Genomic DNA, 23,407 nt, shown 5'->3' with positions numbered 1-23,407 from the left:
CTTCACGAAGGGGCGAAGAGCCAAGCGCAGTAGTACGCGTACTTGGTTTTGCACCTTCATACTACTCCACCCTCCGTCATAGTTTACAGGGCGCGCTTCATTATGATGCATTTCTCTCAATGCATTTCCACCACCAGAGAGACTTTAGACGCGTTTGGTTTAATGCTCAATTAATTAGGGCGTGGTAACCGCAATCAAGTCCACAATTTTCTCTCCATGTACTGTACTACTACGGAGTGCATGCATGTGTGTACCCGGGGTGGAAGCACTACATGCATGTGTATACGCATTATTTCCTCTAGTAATAGACGCCGTGCTATAACTACCAATGCTATTTTTCAGGCCGATCGCTAGTCGCCTTGGTCCCATAGATTTTTTTTTCTTTTTTCCGAAGCGCGCTGTATAAATAGTGACGGATGGAGTAGTATGAGCGGATTCAAAGAAGAGCGTATTGATGGTTGCTTCTTCAGAGCAACTTACAGTGGGAAAGGTGGGGCTTATGATTTGACTACTCATTACTCACTATTAATGCGGCGCAACGACCGGGCTGAGTCTCCCATGCGGTTGTGCACTACCCCCTCGGTTCTTAAATATACTCCAGAGTATTTGTCTTTCTAGAGATTTCAACGAGTGACTACTCAAATATTTGTGTTTTTAGATATTTCAAATGGACTGGCACATACGGATGTATATAGAAATATTTTAGAGTGTAGATTCACTCATTTTGCTCCGTATGTAGTCACTTGTCGAAATCTCTGTTAAGACGAATAGAATATTTAGGAACGGAGGGAGTACACATACGAAGAAAAATGAGTGAATCTACACTCTAAAATATGCCCATTTGAAATTTGTAAAAAGACAAATATTTAGGAACGAAGGAGTATAATTTTATGCATGGCACATGGACCCGGATGATGAAGAGGCTTCTGGTAATGCTATCAAGCTTCCATCATTTGTTTACATAATTGACGTACTATACAAATAATTTTCCAGCGACATGAAATTGTACAATGGTGTGAGCTTTTAGCTTTTGTTTTGCGTGTCTTGCCATCGATGCTCTTTCAGAAACAATAAAAAACTAACTTCCTTGCTAATGCATGTCAATTATTAGCAGATCAGAGCTAATAATTACATCACAACTGAAGACAAAGTTGTGAGAAGGTGTTAAATTAAAATTGATCCATGCTTTCATTGGCAGCAACATCCCCCAGCTCTGTCTAAATCAACAAGGCATGTTGGGAAAAAAAGTAGCTATCTGGAGCATGCAACATTCCGATCATTTTGTGCAGTTCCACTAAAATAGAGCTGAGCGTCCCTGTTCCAAAGATATCAAGTGTGATTACGATAATAGAGGACTGCTGATGAAACAATAAACACACAAATAGAAGCCGGTCACCTTTGCAGTCTCTCTTAAGACTAACTAGTTGGAGAAGATTAGGCTCGGAGTTGGATGAGGAGGATAGAGCAAAACCAATCTCCCTTTGTGCAGTCGCACTGAAATGTAGAGACGTTGCCCGTGTGACATTTTAGTACAACTGCACAAAACACTCTTAAGAAAAAAGTGATTTGTGCAGTTCACCAAAAGGTCGCAATAGCAACGACGTGAAATGGATAGCCCTGTTTGCAAAAAAGAGGTAGAAAGGAAACAATTGCTGGCCAATAACAGTTGATGACACATGTGACGACAAAAAAGAAGCATATTCCTTGTCCAAAGGGAAGATAACAACACGGTTATGTTTGTCTAAAACGGTGTGAGGACGAGAATGCAATATGGAAAGTACGCCGAATGAGCTACGTTTTGGGCAAAGAACTATGGAAGATCCACATGCAGCGACGTGGGAAAACGGGCAGTGGAGCAAGGCCAGAGGGGATACCTGGAGGTCGTCGGGATGTAACTAGGTGAGCGGAGGTGGGCAGAATCTGCGAGCAGGTGGCGTAGGCCCTGCCGCGCCGGAGCTTGGTCAGAGAGAACGGCGTGTACCGCAGATCAGGACGTGCTGCCTCGGCGCCGTCGAACGGAGAAACGATGCACTTCCTCCCTTTCCCCCGGCGGACGGGATGCGGCCGGATCAGTGACCAACTGTGAGAGAGAGAGAGGCCACCGTACTCCCTTTCCCCCGGCGGACGGGATGCGGCCGGATCAGCGACCAACGGTGAGAGAGAGAGAGAGTGTGGCCACCGCACTCCCTTTCCCCCGGCGGACGGGATGCGGCTGGATCAGTGACCAACGATGAGAGAGAGAGGCCACCGGGGCCTTGTGTGAGATACTCTGAAGAGCGGACTAACTTTTCCTCCATAAAAATCATTTTATATTCTGTGTACGTGCCATTGAGCGCTATAACTTTATTTAAAAATAACGCGGCAATGCGTCAAGTCGAACTTTGTTTCGTACATGCGTGGTACACGACCTCCCTAGGTAAACAACTGCTACATGCGTTCAAATTAGCACGTGGGCTGCCATTTCGTTAAGAAATGAGCTCTACCGTGTACCCGCGTGGGTGTGGCTGGGCACGAAGCATGAGTACGTGCATGGTGCACCTACTCTCTTCTTGTATATGTACACCACCTATGTGGGGTTGTATGAGAGAGATACAAACCTAGAGAGATATAGTGTGTGGGTTCTTGAGAGTTTTTTTGTGGGGGGGGGCAATCAAAAAATTTAACATATGCAATGTGTGTGAAATAGAGTCCTGGATATAACATATATATAGAGGGGGCGATCCACGAGAAGAGAGTGGAGGTATCATCGGCTTGAGGTGTCCATAGAATCGGAGAGGGATGATGTGTGTGTGTGCGCGATCGATAAAGAGTGCCATCGAATTTGCGTGTGCCCACGTCAAAGATATAGAGTGGCTGGCCTACTGGAACGTTAGATGGGACATGTGCAGTTTGTCTCTGTGGCATGGATACCTACCTGCAGCGCTCGACTATCGGTGTGTGGTGGGGGAAGAGGGAGGCCCAATTAACTATAGAGGTACAATGGCTGGTATATGTGTGGAGGAGGAGAGAGGCCTACCTCATGTATTAAGGAGATCGATCTGCCTCATGTATTAAGGGAGATCGATCCGCATCCATGCATATGTGCAGGAGATGAATAAGGTTGGGAGAGAGACAGAGCTAGAGTGTTGGAGGGGGTGGTAATGGAGTTGCTTCTAACAAATGGTGGGATAGGCTTGCTAGACAAACGGAGGGCATGCCCGCAATATCAATAAGAGAGGAGATGGCTGCTTGTTGTTTGTGCACGTGCATGTGAGAGACAGGTCAGGAGGCATGCACGAATGATGAGGGGGGACGATGTGGCTGTGGTAAGCAGACGTAACTACATAGGAAGATCAATCGCCCTTTGTAAGAGAAAAGAGAGACATAACTTGTGAGGTACATCGATCGATGGGGGGGTAGTTAAAGTCGATCTAGGTATATGTTGGGAGATCGATCGGTATACATGCATGTGTGTGTTAGAAGCAAATGAGGCACGAGGAGAAGGATAGAGAGAGAGGGATGCATGTAGGAGGTGGTACGAGAGGCATACTATATCGAGGGGGAGGAGTGTGCGAGTACGAGAACGATGAAAAAAGTGGTGGGAGTGAGGCATGGACGGTGACAAGAGAAGAGGGGAAGCTTGTGTTTGTGTTAGGCACACCTGGCTAGAGAGGCATATCGATCGATGTGTGTCGTAAAGAAGGAGCTAGGGGGCCTACACACACCGTGGGTGAACGACCTAAAGTGAAAAGACGAATTTGCGCGATGGAGCTAGAGAATGTTGAGGGTGGGTGAGAGGGATGCGGGCGTGTGCATGCACAAGAGAAAGTTAGCGCTAGCTACAAAAATAAGAGGGTTGTGTGCGTGTAAAAGACGAATAGAGATCATATATACTTCATTATAAAAAGCGAATTCAGATATTTGAAGAATTTATCGTAGTGTTTCAAACCGATGGATGTGTGAATATATATAACGGTGATACACATGGTGTGGTTATGAACATGGTATACTACATTTAATATACTTTATCTCTACTCTTATAAAAAACGGAGTTGTTGATGATGGTGTGCCTGCCATCCTGCATTATAGGCCGTCTGATTTATATCTGGCGGATAGCAAGGAAACTATAATGGTTGAAGTTGGCAACAATCATGATTGTAGATTCTTATTGAAATAGAGAAACGAATTCAAATTTAGTTCGAATTGCAGCGGTAGTATAGACATTTGGAATGCACTAAAATGTTGATATGAGTAGGTTACATGCATTATACAGCAAGCGAAAAATTTTAATCGGACATAACATGGATTCATACTCCCTCCTTCCATCTATATAGGGCGTAATGAGATTTTAAGACCGCCTTTGACTATTGACAAGATTAATAGAAAATTATATCATTGAAAGAAACTTTCACAGACGAATTTAATAGTGTGCTTTGTGTAAGTTGCATGTCGTATATCATTGCTCTAATATTTGGTCAAAGTTAGCATCGAAAAACGCATTAGGCCCTATATAGATGAAAGGAGGGAGTAGCTTTGAATAGCATTTGTATAGTTTTTTTCGTTTTCTTTTTGGTTGAGGGAAGTGCGAATTGATTTGATACGTACAAGTACAATATTACTACATGTTAGGCTTGTCCCTAAAATTCAACCCGCGTCTTGTTATATCCCGAAAATTCAGATATCGTGCTCCCAAAACTAGCGCCTTCACAACCCGCATCTTGTTATCCCGAAATTACAACGCGCGCGAAAACTCCCTCCAGCTGCCAAATCCCGACACGCGAAATCCCCCTTCTAACCCTGAGCCGAAAGGGCCGCTAGTTCAAATCGGTGGGGGTACTTTTGTAACACACCCTACATTTTGGACAAACGCGTTCCTAAGTTATGCTTCACCCCCTCCCATCGCCCCCTTTTCGTCATTCGAAATCCCAGGCCGCCATAACCTCTCCGCTCCACCCGCGAAACCCCACCCTCCTCCGTCCGCCACGTCACCGCTGCCCAGCCGAAGCCTCTTCCCCGACGATGTCGTCCACCGCAACAGCTCGACGTCCCTCGTCCACCTCCCTGGATGAGGATCCGTCGTCCATCTCGCCGTCCCGCCGGTTCAGCCGCCCCGTCCTCCACCTCCAAGGAGCTGCTCCGACGATCTCCTTGTCTATCGCGGCTGCTCCATCCCCACAGCGCCGCCTTAACCTGCTCCACCGGAACCGCAGCATCCTCACCGACTCCTCAGACGAAGCCGAGGCCTACTCGGCGCCACCAAAGAGGTTGTACACTCATCGCATCGCACCTTCTCCTTTAATCGACCTCCCGGCGCCGATGGTGCTCCATCCTGCACCTCCATGGAGCGGCTACCTTGAAGTCGGCGCCGCGGGCGACATCTCCACGGCGGCTCTCCCCTAGTGCGAGGCCCCTTCGGTGGTGGCGTCCATACCAGCCGAATCTGCTGCTGCTGCTCCGCCTCTCGCTCGATCGCTCGCTCGCCCAGCTGCTGCTGCTGCTCTCCCCCTCGCTCGTGCTACTGCTCTACTCTGATTAAGCCACACTTCAGTCGACTGAATCGAATTTTGGGTCAGTCGATTTTTAGGGGTTGGGGGGGCTCGCCGGAGTTAAGGAAGAACCACCCGCGGCGAGGATGGGGGCTCACCGGAGAGGTACCCCACTATCTATCTTAGGGTTCAGGGTAGGGGGCGGGGGGCCTAGAGGGCTGGCCGGGGCAGCAGTGGCGAGTTGTTTTGGGGCGGCGAGGCGGCGCTGGGGCCGGCGGTTCGGCCGGTTGGTGGCTGGCGGCTCAGGGGGGTGCAGGTTGAAGATAAACTGTAGGCCCTCCCTAAACTACATGTCAAGTGCCTCTCTGCTACCATTGCGTTCAGTTTCGACAGTAGCATTCAGATTCCACAGTAAATTTCAGTTTCGACAGTTAAGTTCAGAATCAACAGTTTTTACCTCATCTGTTGTAGTCAGGTGGTTTTTGGTGATATTAATTTTACATCCATTTTACATCATCTATTGGAGATGCTATTAGAATCCCACTTGAGATTGACGATGTCTGTCTTGTGCTGCTTCAGCCTTGACGTCTTACGGCTCACCGGAGCTGCTCCAACGACAGAACGATCCATCATAACAGAGCAGTGCCCTGGACGCTGTCTACAGATTCGTCAGATCTTCCTTCACACCTCCGACAACCACCTCTGCCTCAACTGCTTCAGCGACCAACCCAATGATGCTGAGGTCGACACGGCTACGGCAAAGAGTTTGTACACTTGTTGCATCACTTATTACTATACATTCACGTCGATCCATTAGGGCTATTTTGGTTCAATGGAAAAACATCGATCCACTGGTTGTTACCATCACTCTAAATTTCTGCATGCTCTCCTTACATAATCTCACCATATTGTTTTCGTATGCACGTCAGATATTGTACACATTCATGCTGAACATGTAGAGAAAAAGAGAAGAGTTTTGCGCGGCAATACAATGTCATGCAGACATCGCTCCATGGTGGGTTCAATGGCAAACCCTCCCCACCCCTCTCCAGATTGTAATCCAGAGGAAGATATCTGTTCTGAGGTGGATTCGGACGCCGCTGACCACTCCTATTTACCCCCCCAAGGTGTTTGTTCTACCTTGGCATGATGATGTTAGTCATATCATGCATATGTTGCCTTGCAGTGCCTACTTTTGACATCATATATGTCATCTGCTTAGTTTAGACATGTTCTGTAATGCCACCTGTTTAGTTTCTATATCATATATGGGAATTATGCACTCTCATGTCTTTTAGCCAGCCATAATATATGTGAAATGTGCAATGCCATCCTGTTTAACCAGGCATCATATATTTGAATGATATCTTGCCCATCCTTTTCTTCATTACATTTCCATTTGTCGACAATGTTTGTACATTAAACTACTCTTCCTGTGAATCAGCCATTTGGGTGGGAGATGGAAAAATTTGGAGTGAAAACAAGGCCTTTAGAGCAGACAGTGCTACCTATCGAAGCAGATCTCTTGTTGGGTCCCGATAGCTCCTCGGAGATGGATTCAAAGACAGATGACCAGTCCTATTCCCCCACTGAGGTGTATGCTCTAACTTGGCACGGTTATACTGCTCATATCATGCATACGGTGTCTTGCATTGCATAGTTTAGACATCATATACACAATATTCAACACCATGTTCTTAGTTCAGACATCATATCGAATGCCCTCTGTTTAGCATATAAATCACATATGTGAATTAAATGATGCGATCCTGATTACTTAGATAACATGTAGGTGAATTATGTCATGCGATCCTGTTTAGTTATTCATCATATCTTTGAATTATGTTATGCTATGCTATCCAGTTTAGATAGACATCATATATGTGAAATTATGTCATGCTATCCGTTTTAGTTAAACAATATACATGTCAACTATTTCATGCCCTCTTTTTTCCACACTATCTATTGCATCTGTTTCTCATACAATGTCTGTACATTCAACTATGTTTCCTGTTTATCAGCCATTTGAATTGGAGCGGGTGATGCCAGTATCTAGCGGACTAAAAACACGGTCTTCAAATAAAACAATGCTACCTCTTGGTGGAGATAGCACCCCAGTTGTACATGCACAAGAACCAGCCCTACCACACATAACCCAAACTCTCGCAGATTGTACCCCTACTACGATGGACAGAGAACCAGCTTCACCCAATCTAACCCCAACCCCAGCCGATAGTAACCCAGTTCCTGTTGACACAGCACCATCTCCACCACACAGCTCCTATACAAGAGCAGTTAGTAAGGCAGCTCCAGTACCCAAAGGGCCAGTACTATCACGGCGAACCCCAACTCCACCAGTTAGTACACCTATTTCTGTGGAGAAAGCACAACCAGCTAGTCGTAGTTTAGCATATGTGCGTATCTTCCCATCTTGGAAATATTATACTGAAGATGAAGGAAAATGCCAGTTGCAGGTGTTTGTCCAGGAGTTATGTGTAAGTAATGTTATTAATGGCAATTACTTTGCTTCGTCCCATACATCCTACCTCCATGATGGTTATAATACAGCAAATTTTCCCATTTTTCTCTATAGAGAAGGACCGATTTGGAAACTCAGGATGAGGTAACCTATGCTAATACCTCTGCTATCTTCAAGAATGCTTGGTGGCAGTATCGGAATTACCTGAAGAAAACGTACTTCACCGGCAAAGAAACTCATCAAATTTCCTTACGTTCTCCTGAGACACATTTACTGGACGATGACTGGGAACGCCTTGTTCTATACTGGTCCCGAACCAAGAATGTGGTAAGGTCTATGAGCTCATTTTCTATTTTTAAGTATTATATTCTTGCGTCTTACTGTACTCTGTTCATGTAGAACAAGTGCCTAAACCTGAAGAACAAATGTTCTAATTTAAGATTCCATTGCTACCATAGGACATAGATATATGTTTGTTTGATGCTTTTATTATGTACTAGTACTTGGCAATAGAAGACTTGGTAGTTTAATCCTGTCCACTTTACTAATGAACTGGTTCACCGAAATGAGTTATATACTAGTACATGCTAAACTTGTTATGTGGCTGCTTGTTTCTTCTTTTAGAATGCTGACAGAATATTGGGGAAGAGTGCCTTATTAAGCGACGGTAAAGGAAGTAATACAGATAAGGTTCGGGATAGTGACACATCCTGTCTTGGTTTAGTGTTGGAGTTACTGGCCACTACCGCTTGCACAAGCTATTCAAACTCACTGTCTAAATCAGTTCGGTTTCTTGAGTCTCAACTACAAGCTAAAAGACATCGTTCAGCTGTGCTGCGACAAGAAGCGGAAGGACTGCGAAAGTCCCTGGAGCATTCAGATGCATACTTTCTGGGGCAACAGCAAGAATTGAAGGATTTTAGCGCCAAACAGGACAAAGCTAATCAGCTTGCTAAGCTTATTGCCAGCATGGTGGATACCAGGATAACGTTTCTTGAGCTCTTCTGAAGTTGTTTCAGTTATGCTCTTGTTTTGCTGTCGCGTTTATTTGCACTGGTGGCCAATTTTGACGGCCAGTGTATATGATATGTTGCTTTGTTCCCTATATTTGCACTGGTGGCAAACTTTGATGCCCAGTGGATGTAATATGTGTAATAGCCGTGATAGCCTAGCGTTAGTTGCTTGCTTATTTATTTCCTTGTTGTCTTGTTTATTTGTTTTCTTGTAGCCATTGCCGTTCTTTTTCCGCGATTAACTAGTGGCTGCAATAACCTATTTTTTAAAAGTAGGCCACAATAACCATGGGATAATATTTACTGTAGTGACACTGGGCCTCCTACGGGCCGTAGAAACATTGGGCCTTCTACGGGCTGTAGAAACAATGGGCCTTCTACGGGTCGTATCATCAATGGGCCTTATACGGGCCGTATGATCGATTGGCCAAACATGGGCCAATAACATGCCGCATTATGGCCGTAAACGGGTTAGAGTTGGAATCGTCCATTCATGGGCCGACCGTAACGGGCCATCGTTAATAGGCCGTATTTGATGACGCTATGAAAACGGCCCAACGTAATAACAGACCACAAACGGGCCGACTGTAACCACGGGCTGAATTTGGCCCACAAGCAGAAAATGACAGTAACAGGCCGTAAGTAAACGAATGCTGGAAATGAGCCCAAGAATAAATGGGTTCTAAGAAGGCCGAAAGATAACATGGGCTGGAAACGGCCCAACGGAATAACGGGCCGTTAATGGGTATAAAGTGACACACTGTTCATTACGAGCCAGTTTCACCACGGGCCGTTAATAGGCCAAGAGTTACATAGGGCCTCATATGGGCCGAAAGACGTCATGGGCCATACATGGGTCAGAAGTGAAAATGGGCTGGAATCATATTGGATGGCCCAGATGATGCTACTAGGCCTAATTCGGATAGGGCGTAACGGGCCTTGTGTTAGCGGGCTGTATATGGGCTATATGCGAACAGGCCGTTAACAGGCTTTCCATGGGCCGGCCCGCCACCTTTTGACCAAGTCAAACGGGCCGGCCTTTTCACAGGAATGGGCCTCTGTTGGGCCGTGCCACATGTCTACGTATCATAGGCGCCTATCTGACCCATTGACGAGCTGACACGTGTTTCGTCCGGCCAATAAGAATTTTACACGTGGAAATTTCCCATTGGTCGGGGCTGTTAACGGGTTATCGGATACAAAACCCGACCCGATAGCTTAACGGTGTTCCGTTACGGTGGATGCCACATGTCGGTCACCCTTGACGAAAGCACTTCTGTGACGCGTGATTTATCGTCATGGAAGTGGACACTTCCGTGATGATAATTTTGGTAATGTCATGGAACACTTCTACGACACCACAGGTACGACTATCTTGATTCTGTCATAAATTTGTCATGGATGTACATGCATGACAAAAAAAGCGACCTACTGTGACAAACAAGTATCATCACGAAAGTTTATTTTTTTGTAGTGGTGGTCGTGTCCTACAGTTAGTGTGTGCTTTGATACCATCTTGTAGCGACCAGACCTCAAACGGTCCGATCTCTATACATCAGTGTCATCCCTAGATTAGTAATGCTGACACGCACATTACTTGAAGGATTTATAACAGAGTAGCAATCACACACTTATTACATCGAATGTCTCAAAAGAGAACTTATTACAAAATAATATGGCTTAAGGCCATCTAATAACGATAACAGCGGAAGGCTTGGAAGATAAGTGAGTCCATCAACTCCAACGGCATCACTGAGTATAGAACCACGACCTAAGGCTCCTTACTCGTCGTCTGTAAAGTTTGCAACATGAACGTTGCAGTCCGAAAACGGGTCAGCACATGGGATATGTTGGCAATGTAACACATAGAGAGTAGTGAACAGAAATTGGCTATACTACATGCATATATGGCTGGTGGAAAGCTCTATGGTTACAGTTTTGCGTAAAGCCAGTTTTTCCCTACTGCAAAGGAATAAATTTTATTTAACTATCAGGGTGGTTGTTAAACATTGAGAGCGTAGACACCCTCTCAATCCCAATTAAACATCATCATTAAAACCCAACAAAATTAATTAAAGTCACATGATGAGATTCACATGATAATCCAAGTACTAGATACTCAAGACGTCCATAACCGGGGACACGGCTAACCATGATTAGTTTATACACTCTGCAGAGGTTTGTGCACGTTTCCCCACAAGACTCGATCTCCTCCGTTGGGATTCTTGCACTACATGGTGTTTGAGAAATGAATGACCGAGATATAGTCTTTCAGAAGCGCTAGCACCTTAAGATCGGGTAGATCGTTACACCTACTTTCCCCTACATCTGCTAGTCTACCACTGTAAGAGTTCGCACGACTTAATCAACTATGCTAGAGCCCATAGTAGCTTGTGGCTGCACACGGAAGTTTCTAGTATGAATAATCTCATGATCCCTTGGAGCCTAGGTGGCGGTCCATAAAGAAAAATAACAGGCAATCGCTGGAATACCCAGGTGTCTCAATCCACCCAGATGTGTATTAAAGTTGCCATCTTAAGTCGAACCAATAATTAACATTCTCACATCTGTCATGGATACACTCAAACCCAATCCACGTCTACAAGCATAGCATGGCATAAACAAACGTAAAAATAACTCCCGGGGTTTGATAATAAAACAGATAATAGGTACTACCTCGTCTACTTCCCAAAACCCACATATTAATCAGATCCTATTCATGTAATGGCTTGAGGGTTGATCTAATGCAATAAAATTGGATAGTAAAAGGTATGATCAAAGTGTTACTTGTGTAACGCCCCGATAATCAAGCTACAATAACCTCATCCTAATGTGCCATGTCATCTAGTTTTATTAAGCCAATTTGCCACTTGATGAAAATGAAGTCAAATTCAAATTTTAATTTGCAAGTGAAATTATTTTTCTTCTAACGGTAAAATAAAAATGTCCGTTGGGTTGCAAATATTCACTAAGGAATATTCATTTAGAAACCAACATCCATTTGCCTCACAGATAAATTCCTAGGAAGTTAATAATGGTCCAACAACAATTATTTTAGACTCTTTAAAATAAGAAAATATCTATGCTTTTCTGAATGATGTAAAACCTTGTGTGTGGTCTTAGTTTATTTCATAGCAATTATGTGCCAAGTTACATATATAGCAAAGTTTATTTAGTGGACAAACTAATTGAAATCAATAGCAAAATTGAAAACTGATTGAGAAGGACTATTGGTACTGGGCCCTAGTGCATTAGTGAATTAGGCACAGACCACACCCCCACTCATCCCCAACCTCCTGCTATAGGGAGGCAGGGGATCGTGGCCGACATCCGACCGGCCATGGCTGCGCCATGGCGCTAGCCGGCCATCCCCCGGTCCCGTTGGAGTATAAGGCCAAGCCCCCAACATCCCCGACGAACCCTAGCTCAATTCGTCCTCTCCCTCGCGCCGCTCTCTTCTTCCCAACGCGAACACGACGCCGTCATGGCCATGGCCGCCATCGCCCTCGCGCCCACTGAGCTCCCTGATGCCTAGGAGTTTGTCCTTCTGCTTCGTCTACGTCTCCTACTTCGCCTACAAGGAGCAAATCGACTGGAGCCGCACCAGCACGAGCAGATCGACCTTGACTTCGTCTTCGGCCACCAGAGCTCCGTCGTGTCGATCCACGCCACTGCAGCTCCTAACCTCTCGACGGGCTTCCTTGTGCCTTCACGGTGAGCCCCCGTACGGAACCCCTCTCCCAACGCTTTGTTTGGTCGCCTGTAGCCATCGTTGCCATCACCACCGTAGTCTTCGCCTGCGCCTCCTGCTCGTCGCACCCGGTGCCCGTCCCGCCGTGCCTCACCTCGCCTCGTCGCCTGGCCGTGCCCGTGCGCCAGCTCCACCTGCCGCGCGCCCGCCTCCGCACAGCGCGCGTGCCCACCGCCTTCGGCCGCCCGCGTGCTGCTCCCACTCGCCTCCGGCTGCCACTGTTGCTGCTGCAGAGCTGCTACTGCGCTGCCTGCCACTGCTCAGCTGGCCGCGCCGGCCATGCTTCCCGCCCGCGCCTTGGCCGCCCCGGCCGTGCCCGCAGTCGCTAGCCGGCGACGTCCACGCGCCTCTCGCGCTGATGCTCTGCGTGCTGCTGCACTTTTGCTGCTTCTTTTCTTTCCATCGCTGCTCTGCATGTAGTGCTTGCTACGGTAGATACTACTAGCTAGCTTTCTTATTTTTACAATGACTAACCTTCTAGATTGTCTCTAAACAGTGGCTAACCAACTGCTAACATCAGCAAAAATAATATGAGTAGAAAGTTTGCATGACGAACTTCATTTTATCCCATTGGACCAAATCCCTTGGATGCCTGGATTAAATCATATAAAAATCGCAAAATGCTATGTTCAGATAACAGAATTAACTCCTAGCTATGTGTTGTGTGTGCGTGAGTGCGTGTGATGTGTGTGTGTGTGTGTGTTCTGCGTGTTCTGTGTGCTTGCAGCTGGCCATGGCCGTGTGTGTTGTGTGTGCCTTGTGCAGCATGGTGTGTGTGCGCCGTGCATGTGGCCGGCTGTGCCCAGTAATGGCCGGCCCTTACTTAGATTAGTACTACTAGTACAAATGCCCGTGCGTTACAACGGGCAAAAATATTTAAAACATAGCATTGTGCAACACCTCTCATATCCAATGTTGGCAAATGTTGGAAATAAAATTACATTGAGCATAGCATTTTGGACCATAAAATTCGGACATGAAGACCGAAGACCTACTTCAGCTCCGCACTTTCATCCGATGAACGAGTAGTCACATGGAATAGTCTTTAAATCGATCTTACTTATTATTGTTCATAAAAACATGAATATATATTTTTTGAGGTGGTGTTTTTTTTTTGTAATTTTGAGAACATTTCTAAAAAATGGAATCGTTTTTATGGTGATCAACATTTTTTTGGAAAATTATATTTCATTTGTAATTGTTTTTTGCACTGTTTTTTGGGCTTGGCCTAAGCTGGACCTCGAGCGACACATACACAGACAACATGTACTCTCTTCCCCTTCCCTAAAAAAAATCTCTTCCCCTAAAAAGGACAACACGTACTCTCTGTTACTAAAAAAATCATTTTTTTATGTCTCTAGCTCAATAAATTGATTTAAAACAATGCGTAATATTCAATAATTCACGTTATAAGATTCTGAACCAGAGCATCTCCATAATTTACCTAGGAGGGTCTCTAGCTCAATAAATTGATTTAAAACAATGCACAAATTTTTTTATGTCTCTAGCTCAATAAATTGATTTAAAACAATGCGTAATATTCAATAATTCATGTTATAAGATTCTGAACCAGAGCATCTCCATCTGCTGGGAAGCCTAGCCATAGGCTGCCAAGGAATGGCTGGCCAAACATGTAACTTGAGCGTTCATGTGTGCATGCTACTGAGCTATGCAATTTACCTAGTAAATTAACTAACCACACAGAATTTATCGTTGAGCAGAGTAGAGCTAGCAGCAACAGTCGAGATATGAAAGCGGCGGAACTGGCAGAGCTCCATCTGGACCTCGCCCTTCTCCTTCTGACTTTATTATTACAGTAAACATACCCGTACGTTGCAATGAGAGAAAATTAATAAAAGCATCTATCTAGAATCCCACTCCAAAGAATTATGTAGAGCCAAAGGGGATCCAAACAAAAAACCTCATATGTGCTAATAAATTTTGACAAAACCTATATGTACTAATAACCTTTCCAGACAGTACTAAAAAAGAATTAGGAAATTGTCCCGTTGAATGATGAAAAACAAAAAATGGAAGATAATAGGTTGTTCATATGCACCTGATCTCTCCACCAAAACCAACCATCATCTATCCTTGTCAGCTTCAAGTTCTGTTGTTGTACTGATTCCTCTGCACCACAAACAAACAGTAACCACGATCACCGCAAGGAACTGATAGTGCTACGGCATGCAACCAGCGACTGATTTGTGATTAGGTCGATGGTTTTACGAGTCGTATGATGCCATTGATGAGTCTGGTGAACAATATGCATGTGAGTCTTCATGATTTTCTTTTAATCTTCGATGCATTGGAGTTTCTTCTGAAGATCTAATCTCCTTCAGAACAATACATAATACAACAACCAAGAGCTAAATAAGTCACAACAGTATCAGGTAGAGTTTTCGAGTTCAATGCACATTGCAAAATGGTTTAGATCAACTTAGCAACCAGCAATTAAGTGGTCAATGATCTCATCTCTACCACGTAATTGACAGGTTTTATCTCCCTGAAAACATCGTTTGAATAAATTGACTTTAGTAAGTATGTTTATTTTTCAAAACCAGCCATGAAAAACATTAATTTTCAGGGGAAGCTTCACTTTCCAAAGAAATTTATCTAGAAATTAATATTTCTCAAGTTCATTCTCTTGTACAGATAGCTACCAGAAAAAAATCCCATCAGAAGTATAATTGAATCTTTATCAATGCAGAAATTGACACCTTCACAAGTAGCTTGGATGCTGTTTCACAATTTTAAAATATAGCACCAATGTGTCCATGTACTTTGCGCCGACTCCCAGCCATCTGTAAGAATCTCAGCAACAGAGACACCTTTGCTAAAGAAAATGTTGTGCGGCCTGGGGATAAGATTGAGTAAAAGTTTCACAATCCACAAATCTTCCTGTCACCTACTTGTTTCTAGTTCTACGATTGGTTAACTCAGTTACCAACGTAGTAGTGTCAGGCTTTCTACTTTACACAATATCAATAAAATTCATCAGAGAGTATCTTTGTACCTACTCTACCATGAAGAAGCTAGTTAATTTAGCAAAAAAGGCAACTGTGGAAAAACACAGTAGTGCTAGTTTCATTGGAATCTGATTCCTTTCCACCATTGTTAGAGTCTACAGTGCATCGGCAGAACTGAAGGGGTTGAAAAGTTCAGAGACAGTGCCCATCAGGTAGCTAACAGGTTATACTTTATTTAGAAAAGAGGATGACACAAGATTCTTAGTTCTGTCAGGAAAGAAAGAGAGAGGAATACCATCTCAGAGTGGTTGGAGCCGCGCCACTCCATGGGTACGGCAGCAACGATGCAATCAATCGACGTTCGAGAGTCCTCCTTGGCACCATCACCATCCTGGACTCTGCTTCTGTGCCCACGGGCCAATGGCGTCTGCTCAGACTCAAGCATTGTGGGTGTACCGGGCGGGGAGCGGGCGGTGAGGTCCCAGGTGGGGGGTGGGAGGAGGCGGCGGGGTGGCACTCGGTAGGCAGAGCGGCCAACGGCGCTGTGGTTGCACGCGAAATCATAGTCAGAACTTTGCATTTGAAGGTACACGCTCAGAGGAACAATTTTTTTCTCGATGCCGAAAGTACCAAATGCCTAAAACTGAAAATCACATCCTGAAACTGAGCATTTTATTGAGAATAGGCAAAAAAAATTAAAGACAACAATACACAGAACAGGTGAATGGTGATCTGATTTCAACACAAAATAGTCATGAAGAAATAAAATGGGTGGACAGTGATTTGGTTTCTAAACATAAAACTGATCATGTTTATGCCACACATTAAGCACATAATGTGTGCGTATTTGTAGAATGAAACTTCTACCAACTAAAACTACTCCCAAAGGCAATCTTCAATTTGAACCTTAAGACGTAACACATAAAGCTACAGACTACAATTTAGATGCATAGATTTAGCTCACTCAATTCAGTTTAGAGAGTACGCACACCCAATTCTGGAAAAAAATAATGCGAGGCCCAATTGTACCGATCCTTACACCTGTGAATCTGTGACCCTCCGCTGCATCAAGCATAAACCATCATGAGATTGATTCCTTAATTGATCTGAAAAGAGCTGCTTGGATCTAGATGAACATGCGCGCTTTGCTGCGCCGGGAATTGTTGTGATGATTTATCAGTTACGTCCTTCACTATTTAGATGTTGGCTTTAGCAATCAAATGAACAAATGCCATCCCTCTACATATCAGAACCAGTAGTAATGGGCATTCTTTAACAATTGTTTGTTCTTCTAAAATTAGAACTGAATAGAATCATACATCTCTTTAAAACTAACCTTACGGACATTACAGGAACTGAAACCAAAGGACAACATGCTGTCATAAAGAGATGCGGTGGAATCAGTTTTTTCAGGGTCAATCAAATGAACAAAACAAACATAAAGCAAACTGCACACTGTAGCATATCATCACCTTATAGTAGCTCTGGCCTTGTACAGGAACAAAGTAGAGAGCAGCATGTGGAACCTCTGTACATTTAGTAAAGTAAAATTACCTGAATACCAGTCTTCCTCCAACAGTTCTCAAACTGTAAACTCCATCATACCGCACACCAGATTCAGGAGCATATGAAAAATGCTTCTCTTTGAGGGACCTTTTTAAGTTCGCAAACAAGATGATATAATAACAAATATCAGCTGAATAGTAGATGGCGTCCATATATGCAACAAAATGTATCAATGAAAAACAAATCATGGAAGATAATAATGCACTAAAACAACACATAAATGAAAAGAGCTGCAATATCATTTTGTTTCACTGAAACGACACAAATGGAAATGGAAAACCATTTCATCTACATGAATCAACTTAATTCATCTTCAGGCTTTTCTAGTCAAAAAAATAAAGAAAATACTTCAATGGTAGTTAATGTTTCAATCAATACTTCAAATGGTGAGCAGTTTCAGTCAATGCTACATTATTTTCAGGTGACTACAAAATGATGCACTAATGCGAGCAGTTTTAGTCAATTCTCAAATGGTAGTTACAACTTTAAAAGGAAAAAAATAGGAAAAGAAGATACATATGTCATGAATCCTAACTATTTTCAGGTGACTACAAAATGATGCACTAATGCGAGCAGTTTTAGTCAATTCTCAAATGGTAGTTACAACTTTAAAAGGAAAAAATAGGAAAAGAAGATACATATGTCATGAATCCTAACATACGACCTTGCAGTCTCAAGGGCAAATCTGATCACTTTATAAGATTGCAGGCGACCTTTTGTCTCAAGATAACTCGCTAGATCACCCTATTGAGTTAACACGGATCTAGTTATCGGCAATAGAAGACTAATATTTTCCAGGACAATCCAGTAAGATTCTTTCTTATGGTTGCAATAACAAAAAAAAAAAACTGTTCACGAAACATATATGCATACTGCTTTCAAAAACCCTATTACATGGAGGAATGCTTTTCTAGATATGGATATGATGGAAAAGGAATACACGCATCCAAGTGTTCAAGCATATCAGCATTATGTTTTAATTCTCTACCAAAATAAGCATCACAAGCAATATATTAAAGGAGATGGAATACACATGGCTTAACTTGTCCAGTGTTCCATTTACGTGCACAGAGATTCACAAATCATTTCCAACTCTTCGACATCAGGCTTAACAATAGCAGAAACTTCATATGTTTTCTCGTCAGAGCTAACACACACCCACCTCAGGGCATGCGCCTCTCCATGACCAGCCTCACGAAAGCAGCAGCTGCAGACCTCTCCCAGTGGGCGTTTCATTTCAAATCAAAAGACAGGAGCTCACTCCTGGACTGGAAACCAATCCTCCTAGCCAGGGCATGCGCCTCTCCATGACCAGCCTCACGAAAGCAGCAGCTGCAGACCTCTCCCAGTGGGCGTTTCATTTCAAATCAAAAGACAGGAGCTCACTCCTGGACTGGAAACCAATCCTCCTAGCCGGCCAAGAAGGTGAGGTCTAGGGGTAGCGGATCCCGGCCAAGAAGGAAGGAGGGACAAACCTGGGGCCGCCGGAGACGCGCCGGCGAAGCACTGCCCGGAACCTTAGCCACGGGGGTGTGGTTGCGAGCGGGCGGTAGAGGCCAGGAGATGAGAATCTGGCCGGAGGGGAGGGAGGCGCGGAGCATGGGGAGCTCGGGGCCGTGCTGTGCGGCGCCGGAGCTCGCCGGAAGCGGCCGGCGTGGGCTGCGGCGGCGGTGACTTCGTCGGCAAGAGGGAGAGGAGGCGAGCCCGTGCGTGTGTGGTTGTCTTTTTTTTCTTTACAAAGCTGCTCGGACCGCGTGTTGAATACTCCAAATGCCAGGGTGTTTTGTGCAAAATCGAAACGTTTTCTCATATATCCACTTAAGATAGGACTACGGGTTAAATTCTGACAAATTGAGGGACTTTTTTGCAAAATGCCCGATGACGCACGACCAGGGGCAATCGCTGGTTTATTATTAGGGAAGACTATAATAGGTCTTAATTAGTGCTAAGTTAGTCTAGTAGTAGATGACTTGTAGACCGTCATTAAATAAATTAGACTTATTTAATTGTTTAGATAAATAGTCTATGACATGTGGGCCACACATGCCCTTTTGACTCGTCAAACGTCAGTTCGGATTAAACTAAATATAATAAATCCAGAAATTTCAGAAAATACTTAAAACTTTGAAAATCATAGAAAATTAACTGTAACTCCGATGGAAAAACTTTGTACATGAAAGTTGCTCAGAACGACGAGACGAATCTGGATATGCAGCCCGTTCGTCCGCCACACATCCCTAGCATAGTGAACACGTAACTTTCCCCCTCCGGTTCATCCGTTCGAAAACGCGAAACACCGGGAATATTTTCCCGGATGTTTTCCCCCTTCACCGGTACCACCTCGTACCGCGTTGGGGCACACCTGACTTCACGCTTTGTCATGTCATGCATCGTCATGCATTTTTTGCATTATATTTATTGTTTCTTCCCCTTCTTCTCTCGCTAGACACCGAGACCGACGCCGCTGCTACCCAGTACGACTACGGTGTTGACGACCCCTCTCTCTTGCCAGAGCAACCAGGCAAGCCCCCCTTTGATCACCAGATATCTCCTACTCTTTCTCTCTACTTCTTGCATTAGAGTAGTGTAGCATGATTACTGCTTTCGGTTAATCCTATCCTGATGCATAGCCTGTCCTTGCTACTACTGTTGTTACCTTTACCTGCAATCCTAATGCTTAGTATAGGATGCTAGTTTATCATCAATGGCCCTACCTACTTGTCCGTCTACCATGCTATACTATCGGGACATGATCACTCGGGAGGTGATCACGGGTATATACTATATACTTTATACATGATACATGTGGTGACTAAAGTCGGGTCGGCTCGTGGAGCACTCACGAGTGATTCACGGATTGGGGGCTAAAAGGACCTTTGTCCCAACGGCCCTTTGTGTGGATCTTTGTGGCGAAGTGACATGGCAGGTTGAGACCACCTAGGAGAGAGGTGGGCCTGGCCCTGGTCGGCGTTCGCGGTTATTTCAAGATAACACGTTTAACGAGATCTTGGTATTTGATCTGAGTCTGGCCACTGGCCTATACGCACTAACCATCTACGCGGGGACAGTTATGGGCGCTCGACGTCGTGGTATCAGCCGAAGCCTTCGTGACGTCAGCGACTGAGCGGCGCGCGCCGGGTTGGACCGTGTAACGCAACTTCCTTTGTAATGGCGGTTGCTAGTTCTGCTCTCCGGTCGCCCTCGCAACGTGCAGGTGTGCAATGGGCGATGGGCCTAGACCCCTGCGCCATAGGATTTAGACCGGCGTGCTGACCTCTCTGTTGTGCCTAGGTAGGGCTGCGACGTGTTGATCTTCCGAGGCCGGGCATGACCCAGGAAAGTGTGTCCGGCCAAATGGGATCGAGCGTATTGGGTTATGTGGTGCACCCCTGCAGGGAAGTTAATCTATTCGAATAGCCGTGATCTTCGGTAACAGGACGACTTGGAGTTGTACCTTGACCTTATGACAACTAGAACCGGATACTTAATAAAACACACCCTTCCAACTGCCAGATACAACCCGGTGGTCGCTCTCTAACAGGGCGACGAGGAGAGGACCGCCGGGTAGGATTATGCTACACGATGCTACTTGGTGAACTTACCATCTACTCTCTTCTACATGCTGCAAGATGGAGGTGGCTAGAAGCGTAGTCTTCGAAAGGACTAGCTATCCCCCTCTTATTCCGGCATTCTGCAGTTCAGTCCACATAGGATACCCATAATGTTGGGTTTCGTAGTAATTTCAAAAAAATTCCTACGCACACGCAAGATCATGTGATGCATAGCAACGAGATGGGAGAGTGTTGTCTACGTACCCACGCAGACCGACTGCGGAAGCGTTAACGCAACGTAGAGGAAGTAGTCGTACGTCTTCATGATCCAACCGATCAAGCACCGAAACTACGGCACCTCCGAGTTCGAGCACACGTTCAGCTCGATGACGATTCCCGGACTCCGATCCAGCAAAGTGTCGGGGAAGAGTTCCGTCAGCACGACGGCGTGGTGACGATCTTGATGCACTATGGCAGCAGGGCTTCGCCTAAACTCCGCTACAGTATTATCGAGGATTATGGTGGCTGGGGGCACCGCACACGGCTAAGGAATAGATCACGTGGATCAACTTGTGTGTTCTAGGGTGCCTCTACCTCAGTATGTAAAGGACCAAAGGGGGGGAGGCTGGCCGGCCACAAGGGGTGCGCCAGGAGAGTCCTACTCCCTCTGGGAGTAGGATTCCCCCCCCCCAATCCTAGTTGGAATAGGATTCGCGGAGGGGGAAAAGAGAGAGAGGGGGCCGGCCACCTCTCCTAGTCCTAATAGGACTAGGGGAAGGGGGAAGCACACAGCCCATGTAGGGCTGCCTCTTCTCTTTTCCACTAACGCCCATCATGGCCCATTTAGCTCCCAGGGGGTTCCGGTAACCTTCCCGGTACTCCGGTAAAATCCCGATTTCACCCGGAACACTTCCGATATCCAAACATAGGCTTCCAATATATCAATCTTTACGTCTCGACCATTTAGAGACTCCTCGTCATGTCCGTGATCACATCCGGGACTCCGAACAACCTTCAGTACATCAAAATGCATAAACTCATAATATAACTATCATCGTAACCTTAAGCGTGCGGACCCTACGGGTTTGAGAACAATGTAGACATGACCGAGACACGTCTCCGGTCAATAACCAATAGCGGGACCTGGATGCCCATATTGGCTCCTACATATTCTACGAAGATCTTTATCGGTCAGACCGCATAATAACATACATTGTTCCCTTTGTCATCGGTATGTTACTTGCCCGAGATTCGATCGTCGGTATCCAATACCTAGTTCAATCTCGTTACCGGCAAGTCTCTTTACTCGTTCCGTAATACATCATCTCACAACTAACATATTTAGTTGTAATGCTTGCAAGGCTTATGTGATGTGCATTACCGAGAGGGCCCAGAGATACCTCTCCGACAATCGGAGTGACAAATCCTAATCTCGAAATACGCCAACCCAACATGTACCTTTGGAGACACCTGTAGTACTCCTTTATAATCACCCAGTTACGTTGTGACGTTTGGTAGTACCCAAAGTGTTCCTCCGGTAAACGGGAGTTGCATAATCTCATAGTTATAGGAACATGTATAAGTCATGAAGAAAGCAATAGCAACATACTAAACGATCGGGTGCTAAGCTAATGGAATGGGTCATGTCAATCAGATCATTCTCTTAATGATGTGATCCCGTTAATCAAACAACAACTCATTGTTCATGGTTAGGAAACATAACCATCTTTGATCAACGAGCTAGTCAAGTAGAGGCATACTAGTGACACTTTGTTTGTCTATGTATTCACACATGTATTATGTTTCCGGTTAATACAATTCTAGCATGAATAATAAACATTTATCATGATTATAAGGAAATAAATAATAACTTTATTATTGCCTCTAGGGCATATTTCCTTCACATAATCCATTTGATACCAATGCATACATATGTAGTGTAGCTCCTTGCTTGCGAGTACTTTGGATGAGTACTCACGGTTGCTTTGCTCCCTCTTTTCCCCCTTTCTATACTCGATTGATGCGACCAGACATTGGAGCCCAGGTGCCAGATGCCACTATCGATGACGACTACTACTACTCGGGAGGTGCCTACTACTACGTGCAGCCCGCTGACGGCGACCAGGAGTAGTTTAGGAGGATCCCAGGCAGGAGGCCTGCACCTCTTTCGATCTGTATTCCAGTTTGTGCTAGCCTTCTTAAGGCAAACTTGTTTAACTTATGTCTGTTCTCAGATATTGTTGCTTCCGCTGACTCGTCTATGATCGAGCTCTTGTATTCGAGCCTTCGAGACCCCTGGCTTGTAATATGATGCTTGTATGACTTATTTTATTTTTAGAGTTGTGTTGTGATATCTTCTCATGAGTCCCTGATCTTAATTGTACATGTTTGCATGTATGATTAGTGTACGATTGAATCGGGGGCGTCACAAGTTGGTATCAGAGCCGACTGCCTGTAGGAATCCCCCTCCCACACTCCTTGGCCGAAGTCGAGTCTAGACATTACAAAACTTTGTACTAGCATGGTTGTCTGCCTTACGGGCCCACGTCCCATTGAGTGGTATTAGGATCTTTTATTCCTCGTCTATACTCTGGGACTCTGATCTCTCTTCTA

At 45.0% G+C, this 23,407-nt stretch overlaps 2 protein-coding genes across 28 annotated transcripts; one reads left to right on the top strand and one right to left on the bottom strand.

The window, feature by feature from the left end:
- Positions 1 to 10,690: 10,690 nt before the first annotated feature.
- On the bottom strand, positions 10,691 to 19,204 carry LOC125551393. 27 transcript variants are annotated; one of them, XR_007302521.1, is made up of 8 exons: positions 18,719 to 19,102; positions 17,232 to 17,330; positions 16,669 to 16,739; positions 15,973 to 16,219; positions 15,429 to 15,565; positions 14,938 to 15,044; positions 14,768 to 14,838; positions 10,704 to 10,749 (listed from the first exon to the last, which is right to left on the bottom strand). XR_007302521.1 is itself a non-coding variant. In XM_048714613.1 (6 exons), exons 1-5 carry the CDS (start codon positions 19,051 to 19,053, stop codon positions 14,793 to 14,795), a joined length of 834 nt encoding a protein of 277 aa, XP_048570570.1. In that variant the 5' UTR covers positions 19,054 to 19,122; the 3' UTR covers positions 10,699 to 10,749; positions 14,768 to 14,792. The 27 variants fall into 27 exon arrangements, 8 of the variants coding, with proteins under 8 accessions (XP_048570575.1, XP_048570570.1, XP_048570567.1 ...); XR_007302522.1 differs by lacking the exon at positions 14,938 to 15,044 and having other exon boundaries at positions 10,694 to 10,749; positions 18,719 to 19,101; XR_007302523.1 differs by lacking the exon at positions 10,704 to 10,749 and having other exon boundaries at positions 14,456 to 14,838; positions 14,938 to 14,962; positions 18,719 to 19,103.
- Positions 11,377 to 23,106, top strand: LOC125551395. Its single transcript, XM_048714619.1, has 3 exons — positions 11,377 to 12,671; positions 19,690 to 19,764; positions 22,825 to 23,106. The coding sequence occupies exons 1-3, from the start codon at positions 12,485 to 12,487 to the stop codon at positions 22,923 to 22,925; spliced, it is 363 nt and encodes a 120-aa protein (XP_048570576.1). The 5' UTR covers positions 11,377 to 12,484; the 3' UTR covers positions 22,926 to 23,106.
- The last annotated feature ends 301 nt before the right edge of the window (positions 23,107 to 23,407 follow it).

The sequence above is a fragment of the Triticum urartu genome, chromosome 4 (genome assembly GCF_003073215.2).
Source record: "Triticum urartu cultivar G1812 chromosome 4, Tu2.1, whole genome shotgun sequence".
NCBI classification, from domain to species: domain Eukaryota; kingdom Viridiplantae; phylum Streptophyta; class Magnoliopsida; order Poales; family Poaceae; genus Triticum; species Triticum urartu.
The sequence above is the reverse complement of the archived record's forward strand: the minus strand, read 5'-3'. Positions and strand labels throughout refer to the sequence as shown.